Genomic DNA, 21,708 nt, shown 5'->3' on the forward strand with positions numbered 1-21,708 from the left:
CAGTGTGTTTCCCGATTTCTGAAACTATAGAAAGAACACTGCAAAATGAAGGTGGAGAGAGGGAGCAGCCTGCATGCTCACCACCGACCTGGGATGTGCGTATGACACCAGCAAGAACACTGTGAAGCAGCAAAGGCACCAAGCGCAGGAATAAATCTGAAAGCTTCAGAAGCACCTGTCCGATGCCCTACCTTGATATAATCACACACGTAATTCACAAAGACTTCGAACTTAACATGTCCAAAACTGAACTCTTAGTCCACACCCTTCCACTCCCCCAAACCTTTTCATTTCTCAATCTTCCTCGACTCTCCAAACCAGTGGTGGCAAACCGATGGCACAGGTACCTCAGTGGGTGTGCAGAGCCCCTCTCTCGGGATGCGAGCTAAGTCTACATGAGACAAATCACCCCTACAGCTGAGCATCAGATAACAGTTGTTTTTTTCTAAACTAAAACCTCGTATTTGGGGTTTCTTTTTAAAAGTATTTGGGTTTAACTGAAGTGTTAGCACTTTACAACAAATACGTGGGTTTTGGGTTGCCGTTTGGGCACTCATCTCTAAAAGGTTCGCCATTCCTGCTCTAACCCATGTCACCATTCACCTAATGCTTAAATCACAACGCTGGACATTGACTTCCCTGTTTGCTGGATGCCCTTCTCCCTACACAGCTCTAATCTGAGATCATAATATTCCTCCCACTAGCAAGTCCATCCTCACTTTTTCTTGATCATCCTGCCAGCTTCCTGTTTCCTCTAAAATTCTCTTATAAAAAATGGAAGACTGGATGGGGAAGAGTAGGGACCCTGTCCTGGAGCACAAACCCAAATGGTATCTCCAACCAGAAACGAGAATTTAGGAGATCACATGAATTTCACCAACCTCTGCCTCTAAATCTTCCCTATTACCCTCTGCCTTGTTGGCTGGATTCCCTTCCACTGTATTTGATTCCAATCTTGACTCCATTTCATTCATTCACTTTACAGAACTTTCCCAAACCCCTCTATGTGCCAAGCCCTATTCTAAGCAAGCAGATGTATCAGTGAACAAAACAAAGCCCCTTGCCCTTGTAGCGTAGGGGAGACCCATAGCAAATAATAAACATGTGAATAAGTATTTGTGGTATACGTCAGAAAACAAAAAGTGCTATGGCAAAATTTAAAATTTAATTGAAAGGCACGGGCAGTGTTGGGGAGTACAGGGAGCAGAGGGTGGACACAATTTTTACTTGTGTGATCACGGATGGCCTCATGGAGAATGGAGGCTGGAAGGGAAGGAACTGGCAGAGGAACCAGCAGTGCAAAGGCCCTAAGACAAGGTAAGCCTGTGTGACTGAGGGGCTCTGGGAGGTCCAATTGGGCTGCAAAGAGGAGCAGAGGGGGCCATGGAGAAGTTAAGGTCACATGAGGCTTTGGAGGCCACTTTATAGCCTTTGACTTCTCTATAAAATGGAAATGCCCATTGTAGGATTCATGCAGAAAAGCACTATTATCAAAAGAAGCTTTCTGGCCTCTGCGTTGACTGTAGGAGGTTCAGGCTTGGGGCTGGAGTGAGGAGACAGGGAAGAGGCAGGTGACCAGTTAGGAGTCTACTGCAGCAAAGCAGACAGACGACAGTTCCCTGGACGCTGACAGTGACACTGAAGTGCTGAGAAGTGGTCAGGGTGTGTTCACATTTGGAGAGCAGAACCACTAAGATTTCCTGGTTGGCCAGATGTGGGGTGTGAAAGAAAGAGGGGAGTTGAGATGATTCCACCTTTTTTGGTTTCAGCCACCAGATGAATGGGTTTGCTATCAACTGAGATGCAGAGCAGGTTTAGAGTCATCAGAAGCCGTTTTCCTCCATTCTGTCTCTCCCGCCACCAGCAAGACCCAGATTCCACCTCCAAAGTATCCCTCGAATCTCACTGGATCTCCGTGTCACCTCCACCCAAAGCTGGAGAACTCATCGCATCTCACTTGGACCCTTGAGAGGGTCTCCCGCTTCTTACCCTGGCCCTCCCCACTCTGTTCCTAGTGCTGGTGCTCCTCACGAATTCAGCAGTTGGGAGTCAGATGGATCATTGTACAGGGTAAGCTGGATAGTGTCACTTCCCTGCTTACCGCCATTTCTGGTTTTCTGTCGCTTCAGTGCGCTCTTCTATATGTTCCAACAGTATTGTGAATATACGGAAGATGTAATTATTACGTTTCAAGGAAAAATTAAGACTCTGGATGTACCTCCTGTCAGTGAAATGTTGGTGCCTCTGGGTTTATCTGTTCCTAAATGGATATGTTTTTGACAAGGCTATTCTAGAAGTCTCCACAATAGAACTTATCACGTAGAAAAATGGTAGCAATGCAAATAATTCTTGAACATAGGCGTGCACAATAATTGTGTTCAATGGAGATTCAACTGAACACTTGGAATGAGAGGATCACTTCCAAGATGGTTGCACGTTCATAAGTCTGTCGCCTTAGTGATGACTGCCGGAAACCTGGGCTCGGCTGGTACCGCTGACCAGAGAAGTGATCTCTTGTGTGACTCAATGTTTTCAGCGTACGGCAGCCTGTCCCAGAAGAGAGCATTTGGTGACGAAATATTCCACAGACCAAAGCAGATGTTGCCAGGTTAACTTTGGCTTTGCCTTGGAACTTACAAATCATCATTCCCACTGCATTTTATTGGCTACAGGAGGTTCCCTACAACCAGCCCAAGTTCAAGTGGAGGAGAATTAGACCCCACCTCCTGATGAGAGGAATGTCAGATGATTACAGCCATCTTTAAAACTGCCATGTCTTTTGGAATCCTCAAATGTGCCTGATATGTTAAAATGTATCATAGCTGTCCCTCATAATTAAATGTTAAGAATGCCCCCAAATCAGCTAAATAGGCACTTTTACCATGTCCAAAAATATTTGCCAAAATGAGATATTTTTTTCAATCCAAAAGATCTTTTGTTTCTGAGTTTGCGTACTGTGCTTAGTATTTTCCTTCATGGCAATCAGGAATTTGACCACATATGCTAAGTGGATATTGCTTAGTTCCAACATCTGAAAAACAGATTTCTACAAGTTTTGCTTACTGTCATCTCATCTGATTTTAATAAATCCATGAAATTTAATAAAAAGTTCTTTTGGTGTCAAAGATTCATGATGAATAAACCATGGCTGTTAGTAATTTTTTAAACAATTTTTAACAAGTGCCATATGTTCTGGTCATATTTGTTGTCCATGCCTACAGCTCCTTTGCAGTTTTTTTTTTTCCTTTCTGTTTGCTTTAATAATTTTAATAAACTGTGGTTTTTCTCACTAGGTCCTGCACATCATCTGTTAGAGTTACTCCTAGGGCCTAATTGTTTTGTTGTTCCTTTCAAGCATCTTTTCAAGTTGTTGGTTCCTGGCTGTGCTAAGTTTCCTGTGGCTGCATAACAATTAATGCAGACTGGGTGACTTAAGCAACAGGCATTTTTCTCAAGAGTCCTGGAGACTGAAGTCCAAGATCCAGGTGTTATAGGGTAGCTCCTCATGCAGCCTCTCCTTGGCCTGCAAATGGACCTCCCAGTGTCCTTACATGGTCACCTGTGGTCATCCGGTGTGTGCATCTTACAAGGGCCCCAGTCAGATCAGAGTAGCTCCTACTGTCACAACCACATTCTACTTTAATTACCACTTTTTAAGAAACCTATCTCTGAATAAAGTCACCTTCTGAGATATTGGAGATTAGGACTTCATCCATAAATGGGGTACAGGGTGGGCTTGACTCTGCCTGCGTACCAGGGTATACAATCTTTCTAAACATTTGTGGCTTTTTTTAGGTTAAATAATATTGAATCAATATGACTCTTTTCCAACTAGTAGATTATAGCTAACCCACTTGTGGGTGAAGTTAACTTTAAACAACACAATATGTTCTCTATGAAATTGTCTTGTAATTTATATTTGACCTTACTGAAAGTATTAGCAACTTGTACCATCAGTGTTTTTTTAAGTTTAATCACAAAACCTATACCAAGCTATAACTGCATTAAAAACAGTGCCTTTTAAAAAAAAAAACTGCCTCTTTTGATCAGCAATAATACTGGTTTGATATGATGATATACTGTTTAATTTGTTAGCTGACTTATCATTTTATCATGAAAAATCATATACACTTTCCATACATTCTGAAAGCAGAATTTTCAGCAGCTATATGACTTTTTTTTATCTTTGCCACATAATATACAACCAAGTAGATGATTTAAAACTCTTTTATTAATATTAATTGACAACTTAGAAATTATTAATAAATTTATTTATTTTTCCTTTGGAAACATGAGACATTTATTGAAAGGATGTCATATTTTCTCCCAGTATGTTTTTTATTTTGAAGGTTTTAAGCTTTCATTTATAAGAATTTTATTATAAGTAATGTCAACTTGGTCATTTTTGTTAAGCCTTGCATAAAAAATAAAATCACATTTAAATACCAGTCACTATAAGGTCTTATATCAACTGTCTTCTTTAAAGAATGCAACTGGAATAAAATTTTATTGGAATCAACATTTTTCTCAATAAAGTTTATATTCCAGATGCAGAAGTTGAACTTGAACTTACCTCTATATTCATCACATCGTCTGTTTCTTCTAAAAACAAAACAGCTCAGTAAAGGAAATGGGAACTGGTTAAGTTAAAAGATTATTATAGTCACAAAGTAAGGGGGAAATGTAAAGTAACTTTCTTTTCAAAAAGACATTTATAAATGACACTCAATTGAGAGTCGTGACAATTTGCTGGTCCCAGATCAATTCCTCCAGGACTTCACAACAAACTTCACATCATCTAAACATGAAACTAAACTGTGCAAGGTACCCATACTGATATAAAATTCACCAAGTTACCTGTCGTACACCAGAAAATTGAATGAGATGCCCAGGACCAGCTACAACAGTTCTAAAGTCCATTGCAAAATGAAAATATAGGGCCCTGCCTGAAAATAGGTAAGTCATTGTCCCTATCTGTCGGGAGCAATACTACATAATTTTAGGGAAAAATCATTTGGTTAACTTAGTTCTCCTGCCTACAGCCCAGCTATGGAATTCCGAGACATAATTCCATTTTGGCCTCCGGTCACAACTGAGACCTCAATGATCCGGTGATGCTGTGATTCTCCAGAACAAGAAACATCCTAGGAGCTGAAAACATCCTGGGAGGTACAAATATCTACTCAGTTCCTTGCTGTTCTTGGATTGTTACATCTTATTTATGCAGGATGTACTGAACTCTCTGTAAGTCATTTGTTACATTTGTTTCTCCCGATGTACGGTAAGCTGGGGGCTTTTGTCTTTGCTGCCCAGAGCAGCACTGATCAGACCCAAAGCTCAGCTTCTTCTCAGTCTCATTTTTCTACCTTTCCTGTAATTGGCCTTGTGCTGCCGTGGCTCACAGGAGACTAGGACTTACTGCAGAGGTTCTAGTAATGTCCCCTTTCCCTGTTCCCTACACCTATCCAAGGGCCAAAGACTTAGCCCACGGCAGACAGGTGAGGCCAGGTGAGGCGTGCCATGCAAAGCATTGTATAAAGAGGGCCAGTGATGCAGGGAATCAAAAGGATTTCACCAAGAGACAAGGTATGAAGAAAAATCAAGGGGTAAGGGCCGGGGATGTAGCTCAGCGACACAGTGCCTGTCTAGCAAGCCCAAGGCCCTGAGTTCGATTCCCAGTATAAATAAATAGATAGATAGATAGATAGATAGATAGATAGATAGATAGATAGATAGATAAATTTTTAAAAAAGAAAAGTCAAGGGTTTGTTTAGCTCAGGGTACACTGTCATGAGGGACTGCGGGCAAGTTTCCAAGACAAAAATCATACAGTGAGGTCAAGAGATTGGGGTTTTAAGGATATGGGAAAAGGGTCTAGGCAGGAGAATGTGATTATCTAAAGAATGTCTTCTAGATCACTCAGCTTGTAGCTCTTCTGGGAGCTCCTATATTGTCTTTAAAATTATGTTTACTGTTGCATTTTTGACAAGACCATTTCCTCTGGCTTGCAGACCTTCAGCATTAGATGAAAAGGTGAATAAGATCTATGCATATCTGTCAGAGGTGATGGCTCTGGACTCATTAGGAGGAACGAACAAGCCTGATTTCCAAAGGTTTGTTGCTGTTTTATGCTTTCCTACCCAGGAGCAGCCACTGCAAGGGGCAGCTGCAGCCATGGGAAGGGGCAGAAGTGCGAGGCCAGGAGGCTCAGGGCCAAGGGGAGGCGTAGACGAGGTGCTCAGGAGCCTGTCTCTGGGCAGTGACAAAGCTATGGGGATAGGATCGTGTTTTGAATGAAGGCTGTAAGACCCCTGCACATGCTCACTCATCTCATCTGCTTCGCTCACCAAATACAAAATCAAAGATAAAATTATTAAGAATTTCAAGATGGTGACCACAAAGCCACGGAACTCCAAGTGCAGGCCCTACTGAGTCAGACTGGCAAAAGTGCTCTGGCTGCCCCCCCTGGAAGTCAGCCCAGGAGGTGCCAGCAAGCGAAAGGATAAATGGGCTCCACATGGCCAGGCATAGCCTCTGCAGGATGAAGCACATCCGATGCACTCATGCTTTTTTCTTGTTCTTTCTGGTCATGACCCTCGAGTGTTGTCAAAGGACTCATGTCTGTGTAAGTCCTGTCCCCAGAGGTGGAAAGTGTCAGGGAAGTGAAGCCAGTACAGCAGCAAGACCATGGCCGGTTGTGAGACAACCCTGGGCTGTCTTCTCGAACATTCCGTGCCTTCATCTCTCTGGGCCCTGCTTCCTTATTACTAAATTCCTCACATTACCCTGTTGGCTTCCTCATTATTAATGAAAGCGCTAGGCTAGATGACCTCCAACATTCCCTCCGGCTCTGTTTCTTTTTCAGCAAAGAGATGTTTGGCAAAAGGCATTCAGCTTCTTGACTATTTTATCTCCATGCTTCATGGACTTGTTGTAATCTATGTGTTTTGATTCATCAGAGCCATATCTGAACTCTTTGTTCAGGTGTTGCTGCCGCATAGAAGCCAAAAGAAATGAGGTGAGTAATTTGGATGTGTGTAGATGAAATGGGCCCTTACATCCTTCAGGCTTAGCAGCAGATGGGTTAATTCTATCAACCTAGATTTTAAAATGACAATAATTATTACCTGAGCCAGATCCTTTTATCTGAGGTGCTCAAAAGGCTTTGTGAGTATTAACTCATTAATTCACTCTCTTCAAGCCATCCAGAGGTCAGGAGGAGTCTGCTCACAGCAAAATGGGCTGAAGGAGACAAGCAGGAAGGGGGAGGGAGGTAGGGGTCACCGAAATAGGTCTCTTGGAAGAATTAAATGGAAAATCCCTGTTGGTCTACTGAGAGCACTTTCTTCACGAGTGAATTCTGTAGACACTGTATGGCATCCTCTGGAAAATCCCTTTACCCTTTGCGTGAACTTGAGCTTTCTGGCTTCAGACGGACAACAGTTATGCCCAAAGCAAATAAAGGAGAGCATCTCATCCCTACAATTTTCTTTTCTCAAAGGAGAAAATGGGCTTTAAATTAAAGAATCACTGAAGACAGAACATCAGAATGACTTTGGCAAGGATTTGTTAAGTTCCTGACATATTTGCAGGTGGTTTCCATTAAAAGGCATCTGTTGAAAAACTACATTGCTAAAAAGTATTTTTGCAAAGTACTTTTATCATTAGAATCATTTAATTAACCCAACCATTCACCCAGGCTGTGGTCTGCATGGGGCCAGGTGCTATTCAGGCAAAATCTGTGGAACCTAGCTGGGAGTGGTGGCACACACCTGTAATCCCAGCACTCTGGGAGGCTGAGGCAGGAGGATTGTAAGTTCAAGTCCTGCCTGTGCAATTTAGCTAGACTATGTCTGAAAATAAAAAATAAAAATGACTGGGGATGTAGCTCAGTGTGAAGGTCTTGGGTTCAGTCTCCAGTACCAAAAAACAAAACAAAACAAAACTCTGAAAGCAGTTATAACTCTGTCAAAGAGATGAGATTCATACAAACAACTTGATAAATTTCTTGTTTATTACTATTCATTTATATCTGTTTATTGTTTATAACTTCATTTTTTAACTGACAAATTAACAACATAAAATGGGCAGAAAATTTGAATAGTACCATAAATCCTACTGAGTTGATGGTGGAAGGTGATCAATGTGTGCCCGGATGATCAGGAAAGCCAGGAAGAGTTCAGGGGGTCAGATGAACTAGGTCGTAGAGGTAGGAAAAGTGTTGGGATCAGAAACAGGATCCATAGGAATAAAGCAAAAGGCAGTTCAAGACAGGGACACGTCAAAGACGACCACGGGGCAGCTTAGTTCTTTGTGAAGCTGCGAGAAAGCCAGCCTGGCAAAACTATTGAGCCTGGATGGCCCAGTGAAGTAAGACCCTTGGCAGGGCATTCCCATGGGGCTGAGGAGGCAAAGGGAATCTGGAAATTGCAAGTAAAGCCATGGGCAATACCAGAAATGGCTGGTCCAGGTGAGCTGCCACCTCTGATGGATCACCAGGGCCTGAGGGAGGATTTCAAAGAGAGAAGAAAAGAGATACGCAGGGTAAGCAAAATTCCTCTAATTTACAATTTTACTTTTGGTTTTCAGTGAGGTTTTGGGGGGTTTTTTGGCTTTTTTGGTGGTGGTGGTGGTGGTGTTAGGGGTTGAGCCCAAGGCCTTTGCACTGAGCTGCCTCTTCAGTCTCTTTTAAAATTTTTATCTTTATTTTTTGAGAAAGGATCTCGCTAAATAATTAAGTTGCCCAGGCTAGGCTGAACTTGCAATCCTCCTGCCTCAGCCTCCCAGAGTACTGGAATTACAGGCATATGCGTACCACCACATCTAGTCCATTGACCATTTGAATGCTAATAATAGACAAAATTGCCTTTCCAATGGTCCAGTGAAATTCTTGTTAGTTTGTAAAATGGATGCTGTGTTGAATCTTACAATTAAACGAAGATGTAGGGAAGTCTCCGGAAATGGCGTTTTTAGGAAGTAGGTCAGAAGACGGATGAAGTGTCCCTCTCTGAGCCCAAACAGGCCTCGTGTTGCTTCCTGAATGCACTGAAATATATGAGGAGGACACAGATGTCCCTACATTCCCACCCCTTGAGGACCTCCTGGAAACCAAGGTCCCTCTGGTCAGCAGAAGAATGAAAAATAATGGTTCTCACCAAAGAAATCTGAGTGGATAAACTGCTGTGAAACTGGAATAGGTGTGTCTTTCTGTCCTTCCGGTTCTTTTTATAGGCACTGCAGGAACCTGAGTGAGGGCCTACAGCTCTTCCGCCCATTTGGGGAGAGATTAAAGAAGCTGAGGTTGTCTCCTTCTTACTCATTTGCAGTTAAAGCCTCACCACCACTACAGCCTCAGCTTCCAGAGCGGACAGACACAGAGGAGGTAAGTCGGGATTAAGGGGCCTGCTGTCAGCTACAAACCTGGATCACTCAGGCCGTCTAGTTTGGGAATAACTGAAGGGGAATGGGCTCGGGGATATTCAGTAGCAAGGTGGTTTGGTTTGGTTTGGTTTGGCTTGGCTTGGTTTGGTTGAGTTTGGTTTTCCCCAAATAAATATGTGGGATTTTTTTTTTATCAAACCACTTTAGTCAAGACATGAACTTTGATACTAAGCTATCCAGAAAGTTATTTGGAAAAAAGGAACCATTTTATATAATTCTTTGATAAACTACAGCTGTTGAATAATAACCTGTTGCATTGGATTGATTTGAATTGAAAAAAGAAACAGTCATTAAATTAAAATTACTGGGGAAAATCATCTGCCTATTCCTTCAAGCAGTGAATCCGTGTTTAGAATAATCGAATCAATGATCCACTGATGTAGGCAAACTTTGTTGACATAGCTGGAATCCCATCAATCACGCAAACATTGTCACATATCCCATTTTATGAAAAAGATTCTGTATTTGCTTTCAAAAAGCCTTAGAAACTGTGATACTGAAACGGATGAGTTTTCAAGCCCTGCCTGGGCAGCTTAGCAATTTAATGAGACCTTATCTCAAAAAAAAAGGGGTGAGTTATCTGGAGCCCCAAAGAAATCTGTTCTGCTTATTCCAGCTGAAATATGGGGCAATTCTAGCAGATAGCTTGGAGAATATTAGGTTAGCTTTCTCATTTGCTTTCCTGGCATCCTATATACAACAGCTATAAATCTGGGGGTGCTGTATGTACCAGCATTTCCCATCCCCCTAGACTACACTTGTATATATATGATCTAAACTACTCTAAGGAAGCTTAGGATTTAGATAAGTATCAGTAGTCAAACAAAATAGAACTTGTGTCTTCTCCGTGTCCTAGTGACAGTTTGGTAAAGGCATTTCCTTCACGTGCCAGGCATCTTCATGGGGAGTGAGAGGCACTATAGTGCCCTGCCTAGGACTCCTAACATCATTCTGAGGATGGATGAAAAATCACCTGTTTGTCTCCTCCTTTTTCTGCAGGGTGCAGGAAGACCATTCCCGTGAGGGCCACCTAGAAGTCACCATGTACGATGATTGCATGGAGCCCACCAAAGACTATTATCTCTTCTGTGACAATGAGGGCGCGTGGGGCATTGTCCTGGAGTCCTTGGCAGCGATTGGCATAGTGGTGACAATTCTGCTGCTCTTAGCCTTTCTGTTCCTTATGCGGAAAGTCCAAGACTGCAGCCAGTGGAACGTCCTCCCCACCCAGTTCCTCTTCCTGCTGGGTGTGCTGGGGCTCTTTGGACTTGCTTTTGCCTTTATCATCCAATTCAATGAACAAACTGCCCCTGTGCGCTACTTTCTCTTTGGGGTTCTCTTTGCTCTCTGTTTCTCCTGCCTCCTGGCTCATGCCTCCAACTTGGTGAAACTGGTCCGAGGTGGAGTCTCCTTCTCTTGGACAACAATCCTGTGCATTGCTGTTGGGGTCAGTCTGCTGCAGACGATTATTGCCATCGAGTATGTGACACTCATGATGACCCGAGGCATGATGTTTGTGCACATGACACCCTATCAGCTCAATGTGGACTTTGTTGTGCTCTTGGTCTACGTCCTCCTCCTGATGGCCCTCACGTTCTTCGTTTCCAAAGCCACTTTCTGTGGCCCATGTGAGAACTGGAAGCAACATGGAAGGCTCATCTTTGTCACTGTGCTCCTCTCCATCATTATCTGGGTGGTGTGGATCTCCATGCTCATGAGAGGCAACCCACAGCTCCAGCAGCAGCCCCAGTGGGACGACGCAGTCATCTGCATTGGCCTGGTCACCAATGCGTGGGTTTTCCTGCTGCTGTACATCATTCCTGAGCTCTGCATTCTCTACAGATCGTGTAGGCAGGACTGCCCTCCACAAGGCGATGCCTGTGGTATGGTCCCAGTCTACCAGCGCACCTTCTGCACGGAGAACCAGGAGCTCTCCAGAGGTACTTTCCTGCGGGGAGGTGGGCATGGCTCAGGGGACAGGGAGAAGTGCAGAGAAATAGGGCAGCTGGTTGACCAAGAGGGATCCAAAAGGAATGGTCAGATTTTTGGTGAGTAACTTCATAGTTCAAGCGTGGAGATGAAGACTCTCGGATTCAAGGTTAAATTTTTATGAAAACGTAGTTCTTCCAGAACAGAGAGGTTGATGGGGAGGCACCAAGACAGACAGGAATCAAAGATCCTAAGTAAACAAGGCATGACTCTGAGTGCACAAGCCGGGTAAAGAGAGGCACCCACAATAAAATCAGTTACTCACCCCCAAATGAGGCTTAGCCCATGCTATTGTGTGACATTGAATGCTATATCCAATTGAGTTGGCTATTGAGTACAAAAGTCAATCCTGGCAACAGTGATTAATATTTTAAAATTTTGAGTCTCAAAGCTAATTTGTCCCAACATAATCTTAAACTTTTTCTGGGACTCACCACTCATAAAAGCCACAGGACCCAACAGTTTCTGGATTTCCACTTTCAAACTATGAATTGTTTTAAATCTTTCAAGGTTTACAAACAAGCAACAGGAAGGATCATTTAATCCAAATTCTGAGTAAAAGTTCGATCATTGGTAGATATAATGCAAGTTGCTTACGTGATGTTTTCATAATAATTTCTGGGTCATATTTTTAGTCTTATGTAAGACCAAGCCACCTGACTCCATTGTGTTAGGAAATAAAACATATTATCTATAACAACAAAAATATTTTGTCCCCAGCAACCTGGGGGAAATAGTGCCAATTTCAGTTATCTGGAAATGTATCAAAACTCATTAATTCCTTTTCTGAAACATCTGGCCTGTTATTGAGAATTCACTATCATAGTTTTATATCAATTTTTATATCTTAATAGGCAACTAATTTCTCACATTTTATTTCTAAAGTGTACCAATGGTGTTATTTTATATATTATGCAGTACACATAATGTTCACCAAGCTAAAGAAATTAATGTAAAGCTTTCCTTTTAAGTGCATATACTTTTTTGAGCTGTAATCTATGGCTAATTGCACATTCAAATCAAATCCTGTTCATCTAAATGCTCCCATTAATTCTTTTCAGTTCAGTTGATCAAGAATCAGAAATTAACACTACATCCTTCCTCTGAAATTTTTTCATTGCTTGTTGATAATGTGTAATCAGATCACTGGAGAAGTGCGGCAGAATTGCAGAGTCCATCTTTCTGGAAAATTCTTTTCATAGTTCTTACCAGAAGATAGGATAAAAGTTGCTGTGTTGGTTTTGGTTGTTGAATGTTTCCACCAAACAAAAGTCAGAACGAAGCTCTCTGAGTTTCACAATAACCCAGTACACACTTGTAATGATCAATAGTCCTTACCTACCCCGTATATGGACCGTGTGTTCAAAATTTTCTAAGGAGTATCTTAGTTGAAGAGAGAGTGTTTACAAAAGGACATGTTTCCTGATTTGGCCAGGACAACCCTGTTACTCAAGTAAGGTTAGAAACCCATTTCTGAGCAGGAAATAATCTGCCAGTGAGAGTCATTGCCAAAGCAGTTTGATATTTCATGGAGAGAAAAAAATCAATAATGTAGTTAAAAAAAAAATTCTATATTTCTCTCCATGACTGGACAAAGTCACTAGAAACTTCAAGTCAGAGAATAGAATCAGAATATAGGTCACCAGGAAAAAGTACAAATGTCAAAAATTAGAAGACTACGTAAAACTCAATTTGAAAATGCAAGATTACAGCTACTTAGGAAAAACATACAAATAGATAAGGTTGGAAGTAAGAGCCAGAGAAGTAGAGGAACAGTAAGTGGAATAAGCCTGAATGTCATCACGGGTCAGGAGCTGATGGGGAAAGCTGCTCTCAGCTGCCTGGGGCAGTTTGCTGAAGAAACCGTCAAGGCACTATGTAAACAGATGTGGCTGCCAAGAACAACCTTGTCCTTGTCCTCAGCATGGGTCAGGATCCAGCAAGAATTTCCATCCCAGGCCTGGGATTCTTTAATGAGAAGTGTGGGGCAGAAAACCACAAAGATGATTAAGGGATTATAGCATCAGACCTGTGTGGAAAGGGTAAGACAATGATCCTGACCTGGCAGCTCTTGAGTTCTTCGTGTGCCTTTCTTGTAGATGACCGAAGTGTTCTCACTCCCTCTCTCTCTCTCCTCCCCTCTCTCTAAATTCTGGACTAAAACACATCATTTTGTCCAAGTCCATGAGGCAAGCACTTGTCATATGACTCTTCTGACTAATGCTGTTTGCGACTGTGGCTCCACTCGCATGAGTATTTGATTTACCACTGGGTTTATGACAGCAGAATTATTCAACTGAAAGAAAAGTAAGTCAAAGGATGATTAGTGGAGAATTTCACAAGTATGAAGACCTCCCTGCAAGAGGCCATTGTCCTGCTGTTTTCCATCTCCAGCTAAAAACAAGGGGTGGGAATTAACTTGAACCAAAACAGGAGAAATTTAGATCAAATATGAACATAAGGGATGGTAAACACTTTGCTGGAACAGATTAGCAAAAGGGATTAAGGACTCCATCTCCCCAGAAGTCTTTCCAGAGAAGATTAGACTTTATCTCTCTGAAGTGGCTTATGGACTTAAATCCAAGATATAAAAACATCTGGATAGAGAGTAAAAGTGCAGTCAGGCTTGCCACTACAAGACAGTGAACAAATGGGTATAAATATCCTTTGCCCTATCCCCTAAATATGTATTGATTGAACTTTTTAAATCAGTTGCTCTTCACCAGAATCTTAAGCCAAAAAGATAGATATATGCTCTCACAGAATTTGATTAATATTTTATAACCTCAACATATTGTTAGGCTCAGGAAACTGTAACATAAAGATGCTCAAGAGTAGGGCAAAGAATCTGCGCGTGTATAAATAAAGTAGTTAAAATGCAAAGTAAAAATGCACAAGCCATTATGTGAATGTTTAATTAGTCATTTACATGCATTTGGGATTATGCTATTTTTTAACATATCCTTCATTAATTAGATTAGTTTATGGATATGTTACTTGTTTTATTTGTGGAGTTGGTGAGTTTTTTAATATTTCTCTTCCCAAATAAAGTATAACTAACGTCCAAAAATAAATGGATGAATTACTTAATCAACTAAATCAGTTGCTCTTTTCACTGGAAATTTGCAGAAGTCTTAAATCTAGTAGACTATTAACTACCAACATTTTTGTGAGATAAAAACTTCTCCTCTATTACCTACTGTATCTGTTTGAGATTAATTAGAATCTCGTTACATCAAGCTTGCTAAAAGAAAGACCCACCCATGTTCGAAAGAATCACAATACTGTGGACACATGTGATGTGATGTTTGAATGTGTATAGACAAACCTAGTATGATTTTTTAAGATATTAGGGAAAAGATAACCAATGAATCTACATGATACAAAAATGAGACAAACCAGGAGAAAATTGTTCCTGCAAACATAAATCTTTGAGGATGTATTCCCAACTTTTGCTAAATGTAGTCCTTTTTGACAATTCTCAACATTTTTGTTCTTCAAAGCACATCCAGCTTTCCAAAGGAAATCCAATTCACATGGTCTCAGGTGTCACAATTGTCATTTGTTCCTCCACAGGAAGCTCTGTTTGCTACTCTTAGGTGTTTCGGGGATCTACAGAAGTTGATTTCATAGGTGTTGGGATAGAATTGTGGTTCTCCAAGGCTGGGGAGATTAATGGATGACCAGTGGATGCTACTACAGCCAAAGAGGGGAAAGAAGTGCTGGTGTGCTGTTATACAATAGGGAGTGCTGTGTCCTGTGTGTTGTGTATTTTCTTAAAAGCTAAAAGAAAGGATTTAGAATATTTTTCATCATAAAGAATTGATAACTGTGTCAGGAGGTAGATAATGTTTTCCTGGATTTGGCCATTAAGCAAAGGATACAGGTATGGAAATGTCACATAGTGCTCCATTATAGGTCCAATTTTATTTATCAGTTAAAAATAAATTGAAAAAGAGTTATGGGTCAGACGGGGTGGGGGAGACTAGCAGAGAGCAGGTCAGAAGACAATGAGTCCTGGGAGGCTTTGGGCAGTGTCCATGTGGGTCTGATATCCATGGAGACCAAAGCATAACTGGGCAGTAGCATCCGGGCTACAAAGCCTCGCTCTCCTTCTTTCTCACCACCTAGGAAAATTGTTCCTGCAAACACAAGACCAGGGGCTCCAAAGACCAGGAATCTACTCAGAGTCTTTGTTGATAAATGATGGTTATTTGCCCTTCCCTGCCTCCTCCATGTGTAAATATCAGGTCTTCCTCAACTTCCAGTTCCTACCATGAAATGGTTGCCAGTTGAATATAGAGAGATACTCAGCATTTTGGTAAATCCAGGAGCAATAACTGGAGCTGGAGAATTCGTTTTTCTAATGTATGATTTGGTCTGATAAGAATGTCGGATGAAAGCTGGTTATCCAGGGACTGAGTGTGGAGGAGTCCTGTTATGCCACAAGGAGCAAAGTTAAGCCAAGGCTTCAGTTTGTTCTGCCTTGGAAGAAAGATAAGCATTTGTCTAGTGCAGTGGTACATACATTCCTGTAATCCCAGCTACTTGGGAGGCTGAGGCAGGAGGACTAAAGTTTGAGAGGCCAGCCTGGGCAGCTTAAAAAATCCTGTCTCGGGCCGGGGATTTAGCTCAGTGGTTTCGCCACCTGCTGTGCAAGCGCAAGGACACGAGTTCAATCCCCGGGACCAAAAAAAAAAAAATCCTGTCTCAAAAGTTTTGTTTAAAAAAGAAAGAAGCTGAGGATTTTAGCTCAGCAGCCCCTGGATTTAATCCCCAGTACTGGAACTAAAAGGAGTAAAGCAGGAGGAGAAGAGGAAGGGAGATGTTAAGACAAATGTTTCAAACCTCACAGCATCCAGCTCCTTTTAAAAATGCCAGTAGGAGGAGGTTCTCAGAGAATCAATTAAAACTGTACACCATCACAACCACCAATAAAAATATACAAAGAGCACATATATTTTTTTTACTATATCATGCTCTGATCCAAGGTTTTTATATATATATTAACTATATTCTTAAAACATCTCTGCAACACATTTACTATTACATGGTTGTCTTTTATTTCCATCAGGAAGCAAAAGCAACAAAAGGTTAAGGAACTTGGCTTTAGGTAACACAGATGAGGGACCCAGTAATCCTTTTCCAGAATTAGAATCCTTCTCTACTCAGCACTATAGCCCCGGAGTGGGAACACTAGTGACACAGTTATGTCTGTGGCCATCCAACAGCAAACAATGCATCGGGCACAGCCTGGCCTTGGAGCGAGACAAGCATCTGTCTTCTCGAAGCTTACATCTGGTTGAGAAGACAGACATTAAGCAAATAACTGTGTGTGGCTGCTCTACCACAGTATAGAATGTCTCTAGGGGTCTTTATTACATCCAGTCTTAAAAAGCAAGAATTAAGCTCAAAGGGACAATTTTTAACAAGTGTGATGCCCACATTTACACAATTAATACTAAGCTCTGGGGCTCATGCTCTTTCTCTAGAAAGTGATGGGGACTCTTCCCCCCTCTAGTAACTAAACATCCATGTGCTTCTCCTGGACACATATCAACCTTCCTTGCACACTTCTAAAACACTCCTAAACCGTACATTATTTTCAGTAACAGCTCCAACTGAATATTGCTTTTCGAGGGTCAGGGGCCCCTTTGCAAGCCACTGAGCCATCTCGTAGACCTCACAAGCTGTTTCCCATGAATCTCTGACACTAACCCCGCCCTCCCTCCTTTGGCTTTCAGCCCGAGACAGTGACGGAGCTGAGGAGGATGTAGCATTAACTTCCTATGGTACTCCCATTCAGCTGCAGGTAAATGTGCTCCTCTCTTTTGCCCAGGAGAGACATAGTAAGCACGTCTTCCTTTGAAGAGCCTTCTGGCTCCACTTGCAATGGCCCTACTGACCTCAGACACGCAAAACAGGGCAGAATCATCCTCAAAGGCATGCAGAGCTTCTGCCATCCAGCTCCTAGCCTTACCAGGGTAGCACAAGACAGGCAAGGCTCCCATTCTCCTCTGCCCGAACCTGTGAGTCTCCTGTCTATTCTGATGCCGTGAATGTCTCCGGAAAGAACAAGGAACTTAAACGGTTTGTATGAGGGTGAAGAAGAGCCAGCTGACCAGGATTTGCATTGAGGTCAACAGAAGACCATAAATATGGGTGGGCACCGGCTCTGTTTTTAGGATCAGTTGACTAAATCCATCCTCTGAGCATCCCCCATTGCCTCTCTGAATCACTGTCTAGCTCCAGCCCCCAAGTCTTCCCCCAAGGACAGGGCAAGGTCTGTTGTCATCATCTGGATGCCCAGATAGATGAACCAGTTTTAATCCTTTTAGGGAAAAGACGGAGTAGATTGGGCATCACTCACATCTGTACTGTGATGGCTCCAAGACATTCAAATCCAGACGGCCAAAAATACCACTTGGGGACCCAGTGCTGAAATGATGGGGCTGGAAAGCAGCTAAAATCCAAGAATGAAAGGTGTCCTCAGACTGCTTGTTCAATGAACTTTACCAGGCAACTAGCTGAGCTAGGCCCTCTGGACTGTTATCTGAGATTTTTCCTTTTTCTAGAAAGACACAAGGATCAAGGGCATGGCTATAAATCATTTGCTCTAATTAACCCTCAGGAGGGCATTTACACAATAAGAAAATCTTTATTATCCCCTCTAAGACTTTCTTGGATGAGTTTCAAAATCCAGTAATCAGCCATTCCAGAGCCTTGCAAAAAAGATTCTTGTTAATGCCTAAGAGGGTAGTCTGAGATGAGTGGGCTCAGTATTTTTTTCTTTTTCATTAACAAAGAATTAAGTGATGGTGAGATGATAATATTTCAAACGCAGTTTGGGAGATGATTGTCCCCTGTGTTGGCTTGGAGTGTTATTGATGGCATTTCTTCCTTTCCAGACTGTTGATACCACACAGGAGTATCTCATCCCACGGGCGACTCTAAGCCCCCAGCAAGATGCAGGATTATAATATCCGTAGGAAACACGAACCGTGGAAATCCAAGCACACGTCCTGATCAAGGTGACTGGGGAAGGCTCCTGGAGAGCTCGCAAGTCACACTAGCAACGGGGCCTCTGCTGGCCCTCCTCCTCTGACTCCTAGCGCTTCCCATCCTCCAGGACCCTCCATCCAACAACTACCCTTCCCTGCAGAATTACACTCTTACTGGCCCCTGCATTGTCTGTGTGTCTCTTTCTTCACGTCTGAAGGGCTGCACTAGCCCTTTCCCAGCAAACCTGGAAAGAATTGGTGCCACGTATTCATGGGATTGAAATACCCTGGTCTGAAGAAATTAGGCTCATTCTAATGTGATGAAGTAGAGATGTTAGTAGCAACTTACCTGTTGGATTACTTCCCTGGTTAGTATTTTTTAGTCATACTTTTTAAAAAATAACAAAATATACCATTTAAACCAACATTTGAGTGTTCAATTCACTAGTAGTAGTTATATTGACCCTGTTGTATACAAAGGTCTCTAAAACTTTTTCTTTTAGCAAAACTGAAATTCTATGCCCTTTGAACTAGCCTCCCTGCCCCAGCCCCTGGCCTCCACCATTCTATTTTCTGTCTTTATGACTTTGGTTACTCTAGATGCCTCATACAATAGAATCATGACGTATTTGTCTTTTTGTGACTGGCTTACTTCACTCAATACAATGTCCACAAGGTCCATCCATGCTGTAGCATGTAACAGGCTTTCCTTCCTTTGAAAGGCTAAATAGTATTCTATTGTATGTATACATCACATTTTTCTTTATTCATCTGTCAGACATTTGAGTTGCTTCTACCTCATGGGCTCTGTGATTAATGCTGCAATGAACATGAGTGTACAAAAATATCTCTTTGAAATACTGCTTTCAAATCTTTTGTTTTGTTTTGTTGAGACAGAGTCTCACTATATACCTCAGGCTGGCTTTGAACTTACTATGTGCCCCAGGCTGGCCTTGAACTCACAGTGATCCTCCTGCCTCAGCCTCCTGAGTGCTGGGATTACAGGCATGCGCCACCACGCCCAGCTCTGCTGTCAATTCTTTTATATATATACCCAAAAGTGGGATTTCTGGATCATATGGTAATTCTATTTTAATTTTTTGAGGAACCTTCAGATTGTTTACCTTTGTGGCTACCTCATTTGACACTTTCACCAATAGTGAACAGAGTTCCAATCTCTCTCCTCAACCCCACCAATACTTGTTATTTCCTTGGTGTTTCTGGTTTTTGTCTCTATGTATAGCAGCCATCCTAATGAGTATGAGAGGTCTGGTCATTTTGCATAAAGAAACCCAAAAGGGCTGGGGAAGTAGATTCCTGGTGAAGCACTCACTTAGCATGCATGAGGCCCTAGGTTTGATCTCCAGCACTGCAGGGAGAGGGAGAGGGAGAGGGAGAGGGAGAGGGAGAGGGAGAGAGGGAAAGGCGGGGGGGGGGGCGGATAAGACTGGAAGCAAGAGAATCACTGTAAATTTGAGGCCAATCTGGAGTACACAGTGAGTTCAAGTCTAGCACAGACTACATAACAAGACCCTGTCTCCGAAAAAAAAAAAAAAGGAATTTTCTATAAAAATTATAGCGGAATCATCAGGATCACCCCACCTGGCCAGTGTAAATACATGGTCATTCCCACAGACTACAGGAGGGCCAGCTTCCTCCCCTGCTGTTCCCACCCCATCACAGCATGGCAGCAGACAGTGACCTGCTTTGACAAACCAGTGAGAGCAAAGGAACAGCCAGCCACTCCAGGTGGTGCTCGTAAAGGATGTTAAGTGGTGAACCTAAAAAGCAAGGTCCACCTGTCTCGAAGTTTCTAATGAGCCTCCGCCTCTGTGCTCATGGTCTTGCCTTCATTAGTCACGCAGCTCCACATCCTCCTCTCTGAGATTTCATCTGACCTCGATGCTCTTTTGTCATAGGGCCATGCCTCCAGAAGGGTACTTATTAGCATTCTTACCTTGAAGAGGAGAAAGCAGAACCTTGGAGGGATAGGATAACTTACTCAAAGCCACACAGGAGCTAGTGGTGGGCCAAGTTTGCTGACTCCTGGGCCAGACTTCTTATCCCAGAAGAGGCTTCTCGATGCCTATATTTCTACATTAACAAGTGAGGCATGTCCCCCTGGAGAGCCAAATGAGAGCTTCAGCTAGTGAGCTGTCCTTCACATGTAAGAGAGTCTTCTAGTGAACGATGTACAGCATGGATTGGTCAATAGCAGCACACATTTCTGAGCATCTGCCAGGTGCCAGGATTTATTCTAAGACTCAGCCCTAGACAAGGCAGGCAGTGGTGCTTTGGCAGAGCTTATGTTTTTGTGCAAGAGATAATACGATGCAGAGTACACAGTTTCTTAGTCTTACAGATGAAGATGAGTTTGCCCAGAATAATATGGTTTATTAGCGGCTGAACCAGAACCTGGGTTCTCAACCCCTTTCAAATGCTCATCTGCTACACATTCCTGTGTTTTTCTGCTACAGTAAAAGTAGCTGCTCTTTTTTTTAAACATGTGCCCTAAGCAATGTTATTAGTACAATCCAAGACCTAGGTAAATGACCGAAGCACTTGACCTTCTGCCCTTATTGGTAATGAAAAACTGAGAGAAAATGTTTAAGCTTTTGGTAAGACCCTGACCTGTAGATGAGGCAACATTCACATAAACGGCCTACTTTAAGAGGTAGAAACAAGCCATACAACTTTATGTCTGCCCTTAAAGAAAACAATTACCATTGATCCTCCTGGCTTTTATCCCAATAATGATGGTGATGACACCTTCAACATGATTTTGTTTTGCTTTGCTATGTTTTGCAGGCAGGAGATGTTTTCTACAAAGTCCACGGCAAATTTTTTAAAACCCTTCCGTGCCTAATAATGGCCTGATATGGTACTCTCTTCAAAAATATTTTTCCAAAAGTTAGTATAGGTAAAATTGAAACAAATTGCCTCTTAAGTTTATAGCGTAAGTTTACCACATTTTAGAGTAAGTATTAATGATGTTTGGGGAGAATGTAGATTGCACATATGTCACTCAGGCTGCCTTAGGAATGCAGTTTTATTGTAAGGTTACCTACAGCAAGGAGGTAAACTTTCTCCAGGAGCCCACTATAACCACCCCGATGGAGACCCTGTATCATCAGCACCCAGAGGAGCTTGCTGTCCCCACAATCCCCCTCAGGCACTTTGATATTCTTCGCCATCTCTGCTTCTTTAGTTGGCATTTTCACTTAGCCACCCGCTATCAGCTGACTAGATTCTTTCCCCAGAAGTCAGATTCCTGAGA

At 42.3% G+C, this 21,708-nt stretch overlaps 1 protein-coding gene across 4 annotated transcripts; it reads left to right on the plus strand.

Annotated features, from left to right (window-relative positions):
• Positions 1-8,444: 8,444 nt before the first annotated feature.
• Positions 8,445-18,615, plus strand: Gprc5d (G protein-coupled receptor class C group 5 member D). 4 transcript variants are annotated; one of them, XM_021259162.2, is made up of 4 exons: positions 8,445-9,382; positions 10,441-11,381; positions 17,175-17,242; positions 18,339-18,615. In XM_021259162.2, the coding sequence occupies exons 2-4, from the start codon at positions 10,484-10,486 to the stop codon at positions 18,408-18,410; spliced, it is 1,038 nt and encodes a 345-aa protein (XP_021114821.1). In that variant the 5' UTR covers positions 8,445-9,382; positions 10,441-10,483; the 3' UTR covers positions 18,411-18,615. The 4 variants fall into 4 exon arrangements, with proteins under 4 accessions (XP_021114821.1, XP_087070201.1, XP_004845911.2 ...); XM_087214075.1 differs by lacking the exon at positions 17,175-17,242; XM_004845854.3 differs by lacking the exon at positions 8,445-9,382 and having other exon boundaries at positions 9,876-11,381.
• The last annotated feature ends 3,093 nt before the right edge of the window (positions 18,616-21,708 follow it).

Source organism: Heterocephalus glaber, unplaced genomic scaffold, assembly GCF_053883595.1.
Source record: "Heterocephalus glaber isolate CG9 unplaced genomic scaffold, H.glaber_assembly_v1.0 deba00001444, whole genome shotgun sequence".
Lineage (NCBI taxonomy): Eukaryota > Metazoa > Chordata > Mammalia > Rodentia > Bathyergidae > Heterocephalus > Heterocephalus glaber.